The 12,762-nt window shown below is 47.9% G+C and overlaps 1 protein-coding gene across 1 annotated transcript; it reads right to left on the reverse strand.

Moving 5' to 3' along the window:
• Window positions 1–3,807: 3,807 nt before the first annotated feature.
• LOC121085638 (basic proline-rich protein-like) lies at window positions 3,808–8,292 on the reverse strand. The gene is given in 2 exon segments (XM_040588504.1): window positions 3,808–4,290; window positions 4,292–8,292. Coding segments are annotated over 2 exon segments (1,677 nt in total). The 5' UTR covers window positions 5,606–8,292; the 3' UTR covers window positions 3,808–3,927.
• Between the last annotated feature and the right edge of the window lie 4,470 nt (window positions 8,293–12,762).

The following is a 12,762-nucleotide window of genomic DNA, read 5'->3' on the forward strand; positions in this document are numbered from 1 at the left end:
CAAGGGGAATAGCAGAGAAAAGTCATTCTACCTGCCAGACTTCTGGCTAAACTGAGTTTCTTTCAAGAGCTCAGGGAATGTGAAAGTAGAAAGAGCAAGATCTAACAAGGAAGTGAAGGTAAGTCTTGGGCAAGGGGTCAGGAAAACACTTGTTCAGTCATATAGAGAAAACTCATGAGGAGTTAAGCTGCAATGTAGACTATAAATTAAAAGCTGTGGCAGCCTTGTGCCATGCTAACTAGCGCAACACCACTGAGAGGCATGTTGAAAGATGAGATTGTGAGTTGTTTGCATTTGTTTACAAAATTATTTAAAATCAAGTTTATCCCCAAAATACAGCCCACCGTAAATATAATGAACTCCTTCCCCAATGCATTGCGGTATCACTTGTTACAGGTATCTAAATGGCTTATTTTTGATCTTACAGCTCATGTGATCCAATACAAAATCTTGTGTTTTGAACAATTTTTTTCTTCACAAGACAAAAAAAAAGATAAAACCTAGCTAAATGCCTATTATGAAAATACAATTTTATTCCAAATTTAAAGTTGAAGTAAACTGTATTTTCACTAACAAATGAAGATAGTCTAAGCAAACTGTGAAGGCCAAATGTAGCATGTACCTGAATTTGCTTCTTGCTTCTCTAGAAATCAACAACTGGTATCTGAAGACCGGCACAGGCTAAATGTATTAAAGAAACCCTACCTATAAACCACAGATACTTAAAGCTTAGAAGAATGGTTACTTCACTGTTCCAGCTTTATCCCATTTGAGAAACAAAGTAGACAGTGATTTTTATATTAAAGTTCCTTTCTGTTTGTATACCTGCATAGCGTAGCATAAGGCAGTATGTGAAAATGAGAATTTGTGGTGAATCAATGGGAACCTTCTGGCAACATTTCAATTGGTCCAACATCTTGTAAAACTTTGCTTCCAAACCAAAATAAGCCATGTTTGATCTGTTCCCTTATGAAGAAGCGACGTGTGCTCTATTTTGAAGAAGACAACTTTAAAGACTTATAAGGAAGATGTGATGATAAAGGTTGCTGGCACGAGCTTAGGACATTCGCGTTACAAGTGATGAAGATGCGTCGGTGAATTATGCGAGTTATCTGAAACAAGTGCCAAAATTCCTTTTACCAAATCATCACACACTCGACATAACACTTAGCTTACTATAACCCTTTTCATATATATATCTCCCAGCCCCGCACAAAGGAGAAAGTAAAAGCTATTTTAGAAGTAATTTAGGAAGCTTAAAAACCAGCCAGTCACTGTGAAATTTATTAGCATCTTTTCTAAGCCTCACTTCAACTGCCAGTTTATTGAAAAGTGTTATTCTAGTAAAATCCTGAAAAGGAATGTCTCGAGGCTTTCAATGACTACAAAGGACACTTGTAAAGTTAGCTGTTCTCATTAGTATACAGAAGCTAGGATTTGGGGAGGGGGGAAGAGGGGGGAAGGGGGTTGCAGAATCAATGCATAATTATCGGTGACAAAAAGCTCCAAGTCAACCATGCCAGCCTTCAGAATTTCAGCTGACAGCCACACATATACTTTTAACTCTGTGTCCATCGGCTATGGTTGGGTTTTAGCTTGTTTCCTCCAGCTCTTTTAGTAAAGATAATTAAACTACTTATCCTAGGGTTCAAATTCAGCGTCAGCACAGCAAATACCTATTTGACTGAGCAGTTAAAGGACAAATACAAGAACAACTGGTTTTTTAGTCGTTGACTAGTGGTTATATTGGAAGCTAAGATTTCTTTTTACATTCTATCGAACTTTTTTTCCTGGATTACGAAAGAAACAGAACAATTTCAAATAAAAATTCATTTGAAGTAAGGACAACCTATACATTATTGTATTAGAGGATAAGAACTAATGGCAGATCTGAATCCTTTCCAAGTTGTACAAAATGCCACAAAAGCAGCATAAGTTATGAGAAAAAGGACTTCAGATGTTAGTAATTAAGGAGGTTCTAAAATGCATTGAACTTCTTCCTTTGCATTTTACATGCTTTGATATGGAAAAACAGCATTCTACTTATAAATTAATCAAGATAAAGCTAATAATAACATCACATACTGTTCCTAGCGCATGAGGAATTCAGTGAGACATAAAAACCTTCAGCATCAGTTTCCATCAGTAGCTGACAGCACAGAAAGAAATCTGAAATATTTTGTGGATTTAATGTGTTCTTGAAAGAACTAATCGCACAAGTAAACGTAGTTGCTCAAATTGCTCTCTTGGACAAAGGCAAACATCTTCCATTTTCTTTCATGTGGGATTGCTACCTTCTTCAAAGGAGAAGCTTTTACCTCAAATTGAGTGGGGGTTGGGAGATTGTTATGCTTCAGTCTGTCTGATGTGCTTAGTTCTGATCTTGAGGTTCATTCTTTGACTCCTAAAAACCTAACATAGGATTTTACCAAGGAAGCTGTTCAGAATAGGTATCAGAACTTAATCACCACCAGCATCGAATTCTACATTTTACAGAGGGTTGGGTTTTTTTTCTCCTTCACATTACTGCCTAGACCTCTCCCCCCTTCTTTGTAGAGTCTTCCCCCCCCCAAACCCTCCCCGGTAGAAAAAAAAAACCACACCAAAACCAACCAAACAAGTGAGTAACCAACACAAGCTCTGTTCTTTCCCCAATACAAGATACCTAATTTTAGTTTCAGTATGATTCGACTTAGAAATTCCACCAGCCACATTCTCGGCTGCTCAAAGGGGTTGTCTCACGGCTTTCGAACGAACAGTGCTGGCAAACAAAGGGGCTCGGTTGCATCTCCGTGCATTAATAGCCGGTGTCCCACTGCATAGACTATGCGGATTGTTGTGGGGATTTTTTTTTTTGTGTGTGTGTGTGTGCGTTTGCAAAATGGAGATCTCACAACTGAAAGAGATCAAGGGGAACGTGCCTACTGAAGCATCATCCAGTTTTGTTCTCATGAATCAAAATTCACTTCCCCTTAACAATGAAACACAGATCCAAAAATAAAAACAAGACCAACGTTTATTCAATACAGACAGGTTATTTAAGACAGTAAGTCCTGTAAATCAGGAACACATTTCAAACACTCCGGTACGAAGTGCATATATTTAAAATCAACAGCTGCATCTTGCATTCGAGCCATTGAGTTTGTCAGGGAAGGGTGGATTCAGGTTTTTTTTGTTGGTTTTTTTTTTTTTTTTTTCTTTTTGGTAGAAAAAACTTGTTTCGGCTACCTTATGTGAACAATGCGTCTCAGGCTCCATTCACTCATCAGGCTTACAATTATAAGTCCAGCTGCCTTCCAGCTTTGATATTCACATTTTTTTTTAAATTCTCCGTACAGTCACAACGGGGGGGAAATAATAATAAACATTAAAATAATAATAATTAAAAAAACAAAACAAACAGAAAAACAAAACCCAAACCAGCCCGGGAGGGGAAAGGAAACACCTCCCGCCGGGGTCAGCGAGAATTATTGCAAATGGCTCCTGAGAGCCGGAGCAGCCCCGCGGCGGCCGGGGCACCGGCGGGAGGGGGCCCGCGGCCCCGGCCGGGGGGGGAGGGGGAGGAGGAGCTCCCGGGACGGCGCGGGACACACACACACACCCACACACACCAGCAGCCCGGGGCGGGCGGCGTGCGCGGCCCTCGCCGACTGGAGCGCGGCGGGGCTCGGCGCCGCGCCGGGGGTGACCTTGGCGGGGGGGGGCGCAGCCGCCCCACCCCAACCGACAGCGACCCCACCGCGCCCGTCCCGTCCCCGCCCGGCAGCGGGGGGGGGGGGCCCCGCCGCCGCCCCGCCGCGGGGGGAGACTTACATCGCGGCGGAGCCAGCGCCGCGCTCCCGCAGTCCGCTCGGCGGGAGGCCCCGCCGCCGCTAGCGGCCGCCCCGGCCGCGCTCCGCCGCCCCGGCCGCCGCTCGTCCCCGTCGGCTACTCCCGGGGCTGCACCGCCGCCGCCTCGGCCGCCTCGCCGTCCGCGCCGCTGCTCCCCGCCGAGGCGCTGCCGCTGGAGGCCGTGGAGGCCGCCGCTGCCGCCGCCGCCGCCGCCAGCTGCAGCCGCCGGACGGCTTCTTTGATGAGGTTGCCGGAGAGAATGAGCTGCTGCAGGAGCCGATGGGGGTCCTCCTCCTCCGCCGGCCCGTCGCCCGGCCCCGGCGGCGGTTGCTTCCTCCGACGGGCGGCGCTCCGCAGCCAGCCCCGGCCGCACAGCTGCTTGGTCACCCGCTGGTGGCCGCTCCTGTCCGGCCGCGGGGGCTCGGCGTGCTGCTGGTGGGCTTGCGGCGGGGCCGGCCCCCCGCGGCGCCAGCAGGCCGCCGCCGCTGCAGCGCGGCGAGTAGGGAGCGGCGCGGTCGCGGGCGCTGCCTGGCCCCAGGTGCTTGGGGGCGCGGGGCGGCGGCGGCGCCCGCTGGGCACTCAGCTGCAGCACCTCGCCCAGCTTGGCCACCAGCGCGTCCACCTCCTTGGAACCCGCCTGCCCCACGGCCACCGAGCGCTCCAGCAGCAGGAAGCGCTCGCCCGGGCGGCACGGCATCTCGGCCGGCGCCCTGCCGTGCCGCAGCCGCAGCGGGACCGGGGCCGCCGCCCGCCGCCCCGCGCGCACGCGAGCACACGCGGCTCCGGCGGCTGCGGTTGAAGCTGGAGCTCGGCCCGCTGGCGTTGGTTTGTAAACAATGGGTGACGCGGGATCCCGGGCGCCTCCCACTGCGCCGGGCGGGGGGGGAACCCCCGCCGTCAACCGTCCGCCGCCCGCTCCCGCCGCCCGCGCCCCGGGCGGCGCCCAAGGAAGGCTCGCCCGGCGGCGCGGGAGCCGGTTCCCGAGGCCGGAGACCGGCGGCGGGGCGAGGCTGCCCCGCGCCCACCAGCCACGCCGCTCCCTCTCCCCCCCGTCTGCGTGCCGCGTGGACCGGCCCGCTTTCAAACCCCGCACCTCGGGTCTCGGAGGCGGGGCCAGGGTGATTGGCAGGAGGGGTGTGAGGGGGCGGGGCGGGCCGGCGGAGGAGAGGCACGGGGCCGGTCGGCGGGGAGGGGGTGCTGAGGGGCCGCGCGGGCCCGGGGGGGCCCTTCGCCGTCCGGTCGCCTCGGGACGGGTGCCGGAGGAGAGGCGGCGGCGCCGAGGGTGAGCGGCGGCCGGGCGCAGAGGGAAGGGAAGGGAAGGGGGGGCCGGCTGCCTGCCTCCCCCCAGGGGCTCCCCTCGGGCGCCCGGTCCGCCTCCCCCTCGCCCGGTGCCCTGTCCTCGCTGGCCCGCCCCGGGACACCGTGACGGGCTCGCCGCGTGCGGGCGCGGGCCGGTGCCGGCTGCCGGCGGGGGGGCAGCTGCCCGCGCTCCTGCCCGCCCTCCCGCCGCTGCACGTTCCCCCGCGCGAGCGCGGCCGCTGCGCGCTGGAGCCGCCGGGAGCGGGTCGCGGCGCTGCCGTCCCCGCTGCGGGCGTCCCCGACGACATCCAGTTTTGAGACAGAGACGGCTGCAGCGCCCGGCTCCGGGGCCCCGCGCACCCCGCGCCCCAACCGGGTGCTGCTTGGCATCCCTGCGTCGCCTCCCGTCCGGCAGCGCACGGAGCTGGGCTTTAATTCCGCGGCACAGAAATGCCTTTGGGGTCGTATTTTCCATCACTAGAACCAGCGGGCGTGAAGCAAGCCGCCCCTCGGGTTTTCTGCCTGCCTGCGGTTTACTTCATCACCCGCACCGAGGCTCGATCCTGCCTCTTCCCGCCCCGGCCCCATTCCTTCCCTTGAATCCATCACCACGTCCTTTAAGCGAGTGCTGAAGTTTCTACAATGAGCTTTAAATAACGTTTTCTGGATGTCAGAGCTCCGGGGGCATAGTCCGGGACATGCTCCTTCACGTAACCAGGCACGCAGTCACCACTGCTGGGGAACCGCTAGTGAAATGGAAGTTGCTCACACCTGTAACTGCGATCAGCACCGTGCCCTTGATTAATCAGTAAGCGAATCAGTAAGGCAAAGGAGGGGGCATGTCCTTTGGTCCGCTTGTCCGTGTTTTCCTGAGCTGCTTTCACTTGCTGTACAAAACAAAAGACTCTGTGCATACCCGCACGTGCTTGCGAATATGCCAGTACCAAGCGTGTTGCTGGTGGCTCCAGCCCAGGTGTCCGAGTCCATTACTACATCTCCAGGCTGGATTTATGTGAGCTGGACAAAAAGCGTACTACCTAATAGCATATTATTTATTCATATGTATACTTAATGTACTGATACTTCGTTATTTTCAGCACCTTCTTGGTAACTGGCAATTAAAACTCAGATTTTGGTGTTCAACAGATGATGAAAAAGTGAGTGAGACGTTGCTTCCCCACACCAAAATATTCTCAAGAAAACATTTCTACCCCTATTCTCTACATATGCATTATCTTTTCAAGTGAAATAAAGGCCGGCCTACAGAGATGCAGTGGATGGATCTCCTTCAGCTCCAAGGGAGATCTATATTCAGAGCACTTCTGAGTAGGTAATCTGGTATTCTGTACAAGCAAAACTGCAATAAACCAGTACAGCTTATTCCAGCCTTTTCTTCTCCTCCCACAAAAGCAAAATAAGCTATACCAGCAAAAGCTCAATGCTGCTTGTGATTACATCTACACCTGGGGCTTTCATGAGCCCAGCAATGATAATCGCAAATCGCGCTTCATTGCATCCCTCACCAACAGCAGCTCTGGGAAAAGTTTGCAGGATAGAACAGATCAGTGCCACAGATAGGGAGCTCAGAGAGCAGTCATTAGCAGAATCCTGATGTCCTCAGATCTTTTTTAATGCAAAACTTCTGTGACAACTGATTGACAATCCATGGAGTAAGTGTGCGCTGAGGATTTGGGGACTAAACACACCAAAAATGTTTACATTGAATGCTACTAATGAAGGTTAACTGTTTTACCACCTCAACAAAGTGAGTGTTGTAGATTTGCACATCTTAAGGTGGTATCAGGAGAAGAGCCTTTCAAACTATGTTCTCTCAGAGGAACTGGGAAGGTCAGCCATTACTTTGGTGTTCTAATAGCTGTCTTCACAGTAGGAGTGAAAGACAGGAGCTGAAACGCTGAGGAAGATAGTATAATCCCATATCAGACCTGAAATTCCCCCTCAAAGATTCGTTTATGCGGGAAAACTATGCCAAAGAGGGCTCAGTATGAATTTACATTGCACTCACATATGTAGAGCAGATCTCAGCGTGTCATGTCAGCACTCAGAGACCTTTCTGGCATTAAACCCCAACCCATGCCAGGAGCAGGTCTAAACTGTCTGCAGCCACCATCAGATGTTCCCGGCAGAAATCACTGCATCAGTTTATGAATTGTTAGCTGTTTGCTAGTGCCACTCTGTAGAAATGAGAACAACTTCAGTGGTGGGTTTTGCAATAAAGTGGCTGTCGTTCATGTAGGTGCCCTGATGCAGAGTTCGTGAATGTAAGGGACAGAGTTGGCTGCCAGGCCGACTCTGAAGAAGCTGGGGGTTTCTGTTGTAGCCATCAGGTCATTTGGCCATGTCCTGAGTTAGCTGTAGCAAAGTGTTCTCGTTTAGATTGGGAGAATCACGGCCTGGTTACCACACTTTGTCTTCTACTGCTAGTGATGAGTTCTGCAGCACTTCTGCAGCACTGCTTTTCCTTTAGCAGTTTACCACAATAATTTCAGTTAAAAAATACCCCAAACCTAAAACATTAAGGATAGTGGCAGGTTCTTTTAAAAATAAAAAGATGCAAAGAGCTGCAAAACTGTTGACAGGATTTTTCTGATCACCGACAACATTTTTCTGAGCAGTACTTTGACAATGAGCATTGCCGGGATGTTTGGTTTTTTTTCTGGATACATTTCCCTGTATTGTCTGTTTCTGTTCTGGGATTGCCAAAATCTCTGCTGCAAATTGTTGTCTAAGTCATTCTATTAGCAAGATGTTACAGTTGTAAACAATAATTGCTTCCTTTATATTATTATTGTTCATCTGCACTCTTACTTTATCTGTTCACATTTTTAGAAAAGATTCTTTAAGGTATCTTTAGTAATACTTGACTTTCAGATACCCCTAGTAGAGGACAGCACCTGAGTTTCACAAACAAGTACTAATTTTATTAATTATGTGGCTGTCCATAAAAATTTGACATAATTTTATAGCATTTCCTGAGGATACATTTTATTTTCAGAATATAAAGATCAATTTATGTATCTTACCTTTTGTACTTATCCTGACAAGGTGGACAATTGGATGTGAATTCTGTGCTTTAAATCTATTAAGGACAAAGAAAACCCTTAAATCCTTTGACGTCGGCAATCCAGTGTATTCTTAGTACTTCCGCTACATGTATGTGTTCAGGATTATGCACACACAACCTGTTACAGAAACCCAGTTACCCACTCAATGTGAAATGAGGAATAATATTTAATTTGCACAGGTGCTTACAACTCAAACCCTTATGCTGGAGCTGTGTGATCTGTGATCTTGGACTTCAGCATTGTGAATAGAAATAAGTCAGGCCAATGAGTTTGTGACAGAAACTATGTAGTATTGCATCACAATGGTAAAGTATTTATAGTGTTGTTTACAAAACAATAAGAGGGCTTTGAACTGGATGAACCCAGTGACTAGTCCTTTCTTTCCCCAGGCATTTCTCACATCTTTTATTTTCAACAGAAACTTCTGTCATATCTATTAAATATGCAGAGCTTCTCTTCGTAACAATAGTGTCAATGAAGGTTGCTTGTGCAAAGTAAATTAATTTCCTGTGCACACTTTAAATGCAGAATGGGGAGAGGCCAGAACACCATTCAAATAGGATGAGCTGAGATTCCCCAATAATCATTTTGCAACCTGCATTTATAATAGATTTCCAAGAACAAAAGACATTCCTTTAGAAACAGCTGAGGTTGCTAAGTGACACAGATGTATTTACTGTGTCATAACTTCCAAAAGCCAAACACATTAAAGCAGGGGAATTAATAAGCAGAAATGTCGTGAATCTTACCCTGATTCCCAGGTTAAATATAAACCTGTTGGCCAACAGTTTTATGTGGTTTTAGATGCCCAGTCTGAGACCTCAGTGGAAACAGGAAGCATTAGTTGCTTTTGAAAATACAGGTTTTCAGTCTTAGGAAATTCAAATATGCATGATTTGTCTCAACACAAGAACCTGAATTCAGACATGTGGGATTTGTTTCTTTCATGTATTGTTTCTGTCTATCCCAAGTCAATTACCCAAGAAACTGTTATAGGGATACTGCTTCCTAGCAAGGCTGGGAACTACATTGTTATTTGTGAGGCTTTGTTACTTCTTTTTACTAGTTATGACTGTTTCTTATATCTTTTAGACACAGAAAAACAGTCTTTAGGGGAAAAGCTAATGCTGGCACCTTCTACCTTCTCACCTTCTTCTAGTGTCTAACACACCAAACTGCTGTATCCGAGCTCGTCCGTGTGATCAGGACACGTGTCCCCTTTGGAGGCACCAGAGGAGCCTTCCTTTGGCCTGATACACTGCTCCTTCCTTTTCTGTAAGCTGCAAAACCTCTTCTCCCTCCTCTGCTACGCACAAGATGCTGCCGACTCCCCGTGCCTGCCCCAAATGTGCAAAGGTGCCCGGTGTGCAGGGATTGCTTCAGGACAGTGCGTTAAGCCACCTGTTTATTAGGGGTTGCCAGGTTGCCTTGCACAACAGCCTCTACTAGTTTAGGAATGAGACAGCAGGCGTGGGAAAAGAGCCTGCAGATGTCTCAGGGATGCACTAAACTATGGGGCAACCAGGTCTTTGTTTGTTTATTCAAATAATTGACTCATTTCCAGCTTTCCTAATAGCCGGAATAAGTTTTAATGGTAACATTATAATATAAGCAGTGGGCTGGTGTAATCCGTTGTGTGGGCTCTTACAGATTTTCCATACATGCAATTCCTGTGAATAATTCCCATTTGTCTGATCTTTTCAAAAATTAAAATATAGGAAGCAGAGATAAAAATGAAATATCGAAACACCCCCAAAATCCCATTAAATAGATTTCTCTTGAAAAATACCAGAGATTCAAAGGAAAATCCCATTCACCTTTTGTCAAAATTCCCTGCACATTTCTGTATGTCCTGACAAATTCCCCGTGCTTGCTGTTGTACCTTGAATCAGTAATTGTTTGTTAACCAGACACGTCTCTTGACAGTTCTGTTAAAACAAGCCTATCTACAGTGAATACTGAAAAGCCACAATCAATAAACGAGTATATAATGATTACAAGTAATGTGTTTCACTCAGCATGTAAGCCAAAAAAAAAAAAAAAAAAAAGGTTCTTGTCTAATTGTGTTTGAAGTAGACTTGTCTAAAATTAAGGGAGCACTTGTCCCACAAAACATGGAACCAATTCCACTGAATCAATGGAACCTGGGCATGACTGCCAGCTTTCTTCATTGAAATCCCTCATTTAAGCATACTTTTGTCATTAACCCACTAGAAAAAGATGACTGCTACTTAAAAAGAAAAAGGAAAACCAGGCACCACCTGAGATCTGATAATCCCTTCTTGTTTTGAAACTGAACTGTGGTGTTTGTGTAATTTAGGGCCTGGACTTGCTCCTCACAGGACCATGATCAACCTTCAGGTGAGAAACATCTTGGGGCGGCATCTGTGGTTATAGATATGGTTATGCTTCCTTCTTTCTGCCCCTTGACCACAGCTCATCTATTTTTTTCCCTTGTATTTTTTTTTTTATATATATTTATCATCTCACCATGAATTCCTCAGCCTTCCTGCTTATTGTAGCCCTGCGCCCTGCACAGCACAACACTATGGTGTCCATTTGTGGTACTCAGTAAGAAGTTTAATCCCTGCCATTTTTCTCTGTGAGACTCCGTTATTTGCAAAGGATTTTAAAATCAACAAGCCTCATATCCATTTTTCTGAAAGTCTGATTAGCCCCTCAGAACAAGGCAGGTAGGTCTAGCTTCTTGAAACACCTCCCCTTCTCTCTAAAAAAATTATGCATGTGACAGCCTGATTCCACTGTACCACCCCCCTTTTTACCTAAAATAGTCCTTTTGATCTGCTTGCAATCCTTTTTTCCATGGTTTTTTTTCCCCATTAACTTTCAAAAATCCACACGCATTTGTGAAGAACTGGCTTATTTCAAGCTTTTGTTTTTCACCCTGTCTGCTTATTTTATCTTCCAGCCACTTATTAGGTCAGCCTGATTTTCCCTTATTAAATCAAGCCAATATATTTAGACAGTGAATTTCCCAATAGCAAAGTCAACAAACAAGATACATAAATTATTACACAGTAATAATTTCCATCACATTAGCAACTGTGTTTTCCTGCATATTTTTTTTTAAAGCTAAATTCACCCTCAATGGATAATGAAAAACAGCCCTTTAGGTTGCAAATATTTCAGCTTACAATGTCCAACAAAATAGATTTCATGAGATCCTTGGGTGCTATTATACATGCATAATTTAGAGTATCACAGGTCATGTTGCTTACCTCCTTCTGATGTAGGGCTCTCAAGACTTTTGGATAAAAAAAATCTCTGGCTTACAGCAAGAGACATGGAGAGGTTCCTGCCTCATCCACTTTTCCTCTCTTCAGGGTCCTGCTGAACTGCCACAGTTCACGGCCAAGGGCACCCACATAAACCAGCTGTGATTTTAAATCATAGAATCATAGACTATCAGGTTGGAAGGGACCTCAAGGATCATCTCTTCCAACTTTTCCTGGCAAAAGCACGGTCTAGACAAGAAGGCCCAGCACCCTGCCCAGCTGAATCTCAAAAGTGTCTGATGTTGGGGAATCCACCACTGCCCCGGGGAGATTATTCCAGTGGCTGATTGTTCTCATGGTGAAAAATGGTCCTCTTGTATCTAATTAGAATCTCGCCAGGAGTAACTTTGACCCATTACCCCTGTCTTTTCCATGTGACGCCTTGTAAAAAGGGGGTCTCCATCTTCTTTGTAGCCACCCTTTGAATACTGGAACATGGTGATAAGGTCTCCCCTAAGCTTTCTTTCCTCAAGGCTGAGCAAACCCAGTTATCTCAGCCTTTCCTCACATGGCAGGCTTCCCAGTCCTGTGGTCATCTTCACGGCCCTTCTCTGGACCCTCTCCAGCTCATCGATGTCTTTTTAGCACAGCGGGGACCAAAAGTGAGCACAGTATTCCCGGTGTGACCTGACAAGTGCTGGGTAGGGTGGTAAAGTGGCTTCTCTCTGTGTGCTGGTGATGCCCTTGTTGATGCAACGCAGCACCCCGCTGCTTGCTCTGCCGCAGCAGCACACTGCTCATCACGCTGAGCTCTTGTCCACCAGGGCCCGGGTCCCTGCCCACAGAGCTGCTCCCCAGCCGGGTAGATCCCAGCCTGTGCTGCGCTCCTGGGTTGTGTCTTCCCTGGTGCAAGACCTTACGTTTGTCTTTGCTGAACTTCTTAAGGCTCTTGTTAGCCCACCCTCCCAGCCTATCCAGGTGTTCCTGCAGGGCGGCTCTCCCTTCCAAAGTGGCCACCTCCCCACTCAGTTGGGAATCACCAGCAAACTCCACCAAGGTAGCCTGACCTCATCATCTGGATCACTTACAAAGATATCAAACAGCGTTGGGCCCAGTATCGACCCGGGGGGACCCCACTCGTGACAGGTTGCCCGTGTGAAGAGGAGCCATTGACCACCAGCCTCTGGGCGCGGGCAGCCAGTTCCCCACCCACCGCTGGGCCACTTCTCCGGGCCGCAGCACCAGCTTCTCCTGGGGGAAGCTGTGGGGAACTCGAAAGCCTTGGAGAAACCCAGGTAGACAGTGCCCAC

Source organism: Falco naumanni, chromosome 3 (assembly GCF_017639655.2).
Source record: "Falco naumanni isolate bFalNau1 chromosome 3, bFalNau1.pat, whole genome shotgun sequence".
Taxonomy (NCBI): domain Eukaryota; kingdom Metazoa; phylum Chordata; class Aves; order Falconiformes; family Falconidae; genus Falco; species Falco naumanni.